Source organism: Myotis davidii, unplaced genomic scaffold (genome assembly GCF_000327345.1).
Source record: "Myotis davidii unplaced genomic scaffold, ASM32734v1 scaffold796, whole genome shotgun sequence".
NCBI classification, from domain to species: Eukaryota; Metazoa; Chordata; class Mammalia; order Chiroptera; family Vespertilionidae; genus Myotis; species Myotis davidii.
In genome coordinates, this window is record NW_006287809.1 from 59,900 (window position 1) to 64,717 (window position 4,818).

At 57.8% G+C, this 4,818-nt stretch overlaps 1 protein-coding gene across 3 annotated transcripts in view; it reads right to left on the reverse strand.

Moving 5' to 3' along the window:
* Positions 1-3,473: 3,473 nt before the first annotated feature.
* FOSB (FBJ murine osteosarcoma viral oncogene homolog B) overlaps positions 3,474-4,818 on the reverse strand; it is a 5,125-nt gene continuing 3,780 nt past the window's right edge. For 2 of the 3 annotated variants that reach the window (XM_015561210.1, XM_006759529.2), the window contains one exon: positions 3,480-4,036. In XM_015561210.1, coding sequence (XP_015416696.1) covers positions 3,575-4,036 — 462 coding nt within the window. In that variant the 3' untranslated portion in view covers positions 3,480-3,574. Of the gene's footprint in view, positions 4,037-4,818 lie in introns of all 3 variants that reach the window. The other variant, XM_006759528.2, reaches the window with a different exon arrangement.

Here is a 4,818-nt window from a genome sequence, read left to right on the forward strand (position 1 = left end):
GCAGGAGAAACAGGTTCAGAGAGATGAAGTTTCTTGCCCAAGGTCACCCAGCTTTGGCAGCCTCCCGCCCAGCTCGCAGACCCCGGGGACCATGCTCTTGACCACTTCTCTGTACCGTCTTTTGCAAGCCAGCTCTTCACCAAGTCCTGCCTGCTCCACCTCTTCCACTACTTTTAGATCCTTCGCCTCCCCTCTCTCCCCCACAGCCTTGGCCCTGTTCCAAGACTCCCTCACACTCCAGTGCCCCACCCTGGCATCCTCCCCGGTCTCCTGCCCGACTCTTGCCCCGTTCTCTCCCAACTACCATTATCCTGTCCCTGCCCTTCTTGTGCCCCAAACCTGCCCTGGCTCTCAAGTCTCCGTCCGGAATTGATGTCTGCGGGATGTGGTCCCTGCTAACCTGTTTCTCTGTGCCTTTTGTCCCAGCTACTGTGACCCTCCAGCTTCCTCAGAGTAAGTATCAAGCCCTCTCTCCACCAACAGCTCTCTGTACTCACTGCCCCAGTCTTTTCCTATTTATTCCCTTCTATACCCCCGAGGTATCCTCTAGGACTCAGCCTAGCTGTCCCCTTCTCTGAGAAGTCTTTCTTGACTCCCAGACCAGATGAGAAGTCCCCACTGGGCTCCCCCAGGCTCACGGACTCTCCCAATCCTGTTCACTTTGGATCATCCCTGACTGTGTACCCCACTGGACCCTGAACCTTAGCCTAGGAGGGGAGAGCCTGGCCTGTCTCAGTCCCTGCAGGGTCTCCAACACGGCACAGCACAGGGCTGGGTACATGGCAGGCGCTTAGCAAAACTGTAAAAAGTAACTAATAAAACCCGTGACAACTTTCTCTGCTTGTCCCTTTAAGTTACTGGGCATCCGGATGACCCCTGGAACACCACTTCCGTTCCCCGAGTGCTTGCTGCTCGGCCAATAACTGAGGGCTTGGGGTTTGTACCGGGGATGGCTCAGCTGTACCTTTTGGCAAAGTGACAATGTTTCCTCTCTAGTCGGCCGTGGGTTGACCCTGATAGGTTGCTCATAAGCCAGAAGTAGTCATGCGAAAAGCAAAAGGAAACTCATCTTCACATTTTTCATCATGTATATTTTTGTAGTGCCTATGACTTCCGAAGGCCAACTTAAATGTTCTTCCAGAATCAGGGTGTATTCTTCAAGCTGCTCTACTTGTGCCGTTTTTTGCTCAGAGCACCCCCAGAGCAGACAGGGTCCCACATATTCCTTCCTCATAAGGAAACCTCCCTGGCTCTTTAGTACCACACACTTGACAGCTAATATTCGGATTATTTTTTTTTTCTCTCTAGCAGGAGGCACAACCTGTGTGTGGGAAGTCCTCTTGACTATCTATCCTCCCTCCATCCTGCTGTAGCTGATTCACTAGCAGGAGTTCTGTGCATGTGTGTGTGTGTGTGTGTGTGTGTGTGTGTGTGTGTATAGTCCCCGCAGCAATCTAACCTGCACTCCCTCTCCCTCGTGTTGAAAGGCAGGCAGGTGATGGGTGTCAGGAGAAAATAGACCCCGAGGCTTGGTGGATGCATCTTTAAGAGCTTTTTTATTGGCGACAGTGCAGAGCCATGTGGGGGAGGGTAGTGGCCCAGGGCCAGCCAGTCCCAGCCCCCTGGGGTCAGGTGCAAAATACAAAAAGAGAATCACAAATACAGAACAGGGTGGGGGAGTCAATAAATCATGGCCGGCAGGGGCAGGCCCTGCTCGCAATCTCACACTGGCACCCAGAATTCTCAACGATACAGACTGTGAAAGCCTATGATCCCTCAGGCTCACTTACAAAAATAAAATCTCATGTCCCCAGCGAACCCACAGTCAGAAGGCAGCTGGCCGATCAGGGACCGTCAGAGAGGAGACGGGTGGAAATGGTCAGAGACACACAGGCTGGGAAGAGACAGAGGGGGAGAGACACGGGAGAGAGACAGCCAGAGGCTGCCAGGAACAACCAGAGGGGCTGAGCCGCTCAGGAAGGACGCAGCTAGAGACAGGCCGACCGAGACAGCCGGAGGGGGCCAGGCTGCCTCCAGATTCCCAGAAGCAGCGTTTCCAATTCGAGGGCATGGCTTTGGGGGCCAAAGTGACCTAGGTTGAGGTTGCAGAAGCGCTCACACGCTCACACGCGCGCGCACACACACACCCATATATAATATATTTATTTATACATAATAGATATAAGTGCCTTTCGGAAACCAGGAAAGGGATAAATAGCTATGGGAGGGGTCTGGGGGGCGCGGACGGGATGGGGCACGTGGAATGTTCTCCATGCAGCACGAGGGGGGCCTGGCCCACCCGATTTTTAAAAATATCAGTTTTTGCTTCACAATAAAATTCTCATGAGGTGAAGCACAAGGAAAAGGTGGGGTGGGAGTGAGGGGGAGCCAAAACCAAGATTTGGGACTGGGGGGATGGGGAGAGGAAGCTGGGCTCACGGGAGCCCAGCCCCTTCCAGTTGACCAGTCCAAAAATATTGGGGGGTTGGGGACCAAAGCCTCAGCCTTTAAATCTTCTCCGGGAAAATAATGGGGTTCCCCCCTGGCAACCTCCTTTTCTAGGTAAGATGTGGGGGTGCCCAGGGGAGAGAGAAATTGGCGTCCTAGGCCGGGGTGGGTGACAGGCCTTGGAGAAAAAGGCCGCATCTCGGGGGGGGGGGGGCTGGGGGTCCTGAGGAGAGAGGCGGAGGGGTCACCCCTCTCGAATCTGTCACCCCCTTGAGTCTAACTCACTGCCGAGGGGAGGAAGGAGGCAGGCAGCGGGGAGAGAAACCAAGAAGAGGCTTCGGGGAGCGGGGTGCACTATCCCGCCGGGAGGGCTCGGTCCCACCCGACTCCCCTCGCCACCCTTCCCCCCACAACAGGCCAGCTCATTTCACAGTATAAACACTCCAGCAGGACAGGCATCACAGCGCCCCCTGCTGCCCGGATCAGAGAGGCCCAACCAGGAAGGCCAGGAGGGGAGGCCGACGGGGCGCGGTGGGAATAACACTGTCATCGGACCTGGGGCGGGGGCACCCCGGGGGGTGAGAAATCCAATCGGAGGTGGTGTCGCCGGGAGGGGGCGGCTGGACGGCCGGGGAGGGAGGCTCACATTGCAGACTGAGTCTGGGTCGGGGGAAGGCGGTCCCCCTCGGGGAACACCAACTTCCCTCCAAAGGGGGCTCAGTTCAGAGGAGGATCTGACCCAGGAGCAGGCGGATCACTCAGCTCAGGGCGGGCAGCAGGGAGGACCAGCCTGATCGCTCCCTGAGGGCGGGCCTGGGGGACACCGGGGAGGGGCCTGGGGCGCGTCCTAGTTGGGCCTCTCCACCCGCCACCCCGGCCCACACCGGCACCCCTCGACAATTCTAGATTTCTACAACCTAATTATAAAGGGAGTAAAAACCTGAAGTAATGTCAGTGTTTCTTTGCAAATAGGAATTGGAGGCTAATTTAATAGCAATTACATATCTCATGGCATTGTTATAAATGGCAGCCACGCACCCGCTCAGCCTCGTCCCCCCTCTCCCCTCCTCCTCCTCCTCCTCCTCTTGCAAGTCTCCCCCGTGTGTTTGTTTTGAGTCTCAAGAGTTCACAGAGCGAGAAGGGAGGGCGAGTTCAGGGGGTCGGAAGGCTGGTCGCCGCCGCTGGTGCGATGGGCGCTGGCGAACGCGGACACCTCCGGGCAGGTGAGGACAAACGAAGAAGTGTACGAAGGGTTAACAACGGGGAAGGGGTCGCCGAGGACTTGGACTTCACTGTGTGTAAAGAGAGAAGCTGTCAGGTTGGGGGGTGCGTCCTGGCCGGTCTGGAAGGGCAGGGGCGGTGGTGGCGGGGGCGGCAGCAGCCAGCCGAAACCATCTTCCTTAGCGGGCGCTGGCCCCGGCAAATCTCTCACCTCCGCCAGCGGGCCGGGGCCCGGCCCCTCTTCGTAGGGGATCTTGCAGCCCGGTTTGTGGGCCACCAGCACAAACTCCAGGCGTTCCTTCTCCTTTTGGAGCTCGGCGATCTCTGACTCCAGCTCCGCCTTTTCCTCCTCCAGCTGATCTGTCTCCTGAGCCCCCGGCGGCCGGGTCATGCAGAAGAGGGAGGAAGGAGAAGAAAAAGACCATGAGCCACGAGAGAAGGAGGGAGAGAAGGAGGGTGGTGGCTGGAGCCGTGAGGCCCTGTCCCTTGGGCTTGCTGCCTCGAAGGCCCAGGGCTGGAAGGCAGCTCTGGCTGCGAGGACAGGCCCCCTGAGGTGGGGGTCCTGGTGCTGTGGAACCCGGGGCCAGGGGCTTTTGCCTTTGAGGAGCCTCAGTTTCCCCATCAGCCCAGTGGGTGGTGGGGAAGCGGCCAGGCGCGCATGGGGGTGTCTGGTTTGTTGAGCGAATGAACGGTGGTTCTGTTTGTCATGCTACCTCTGTTGGCCAGTCTCCTCTGTCCCCCCAGGAACGGACAGACTCTCCCCGGTTCCTCTGGGAGCAGCAGGTCACACTGCCAGCCCAAAGCAGGACACGCTCCGGTCCAGGGAGGACGTTACAGGGGAGGGGGACTGCTGGGTGCCACCTGCCCACAGTCTGGGAGCTATGCGGGGCTGGGGTGGGTAGTGGGGCATTGACATCAGACAGGAGGAGTTCAATTCACAGACTCTCTGAGATGTTAAAGCTAGAAGGGACCCGGAGGATCTGACGAGGGGTGGAAGAGATGGAGAAACTGAGGCAAAATTTGGGTTATTGCTTGCCCAAGACCAAAGGGGAGGGACGCCTGCAGCTCCCTCTATTCAAGTTCCATCATATGCCACCTCGGCAAGAAGTGAAGGCCAGGAGAGTGGTGTGGGGGGTAGGGGGCGGGGGC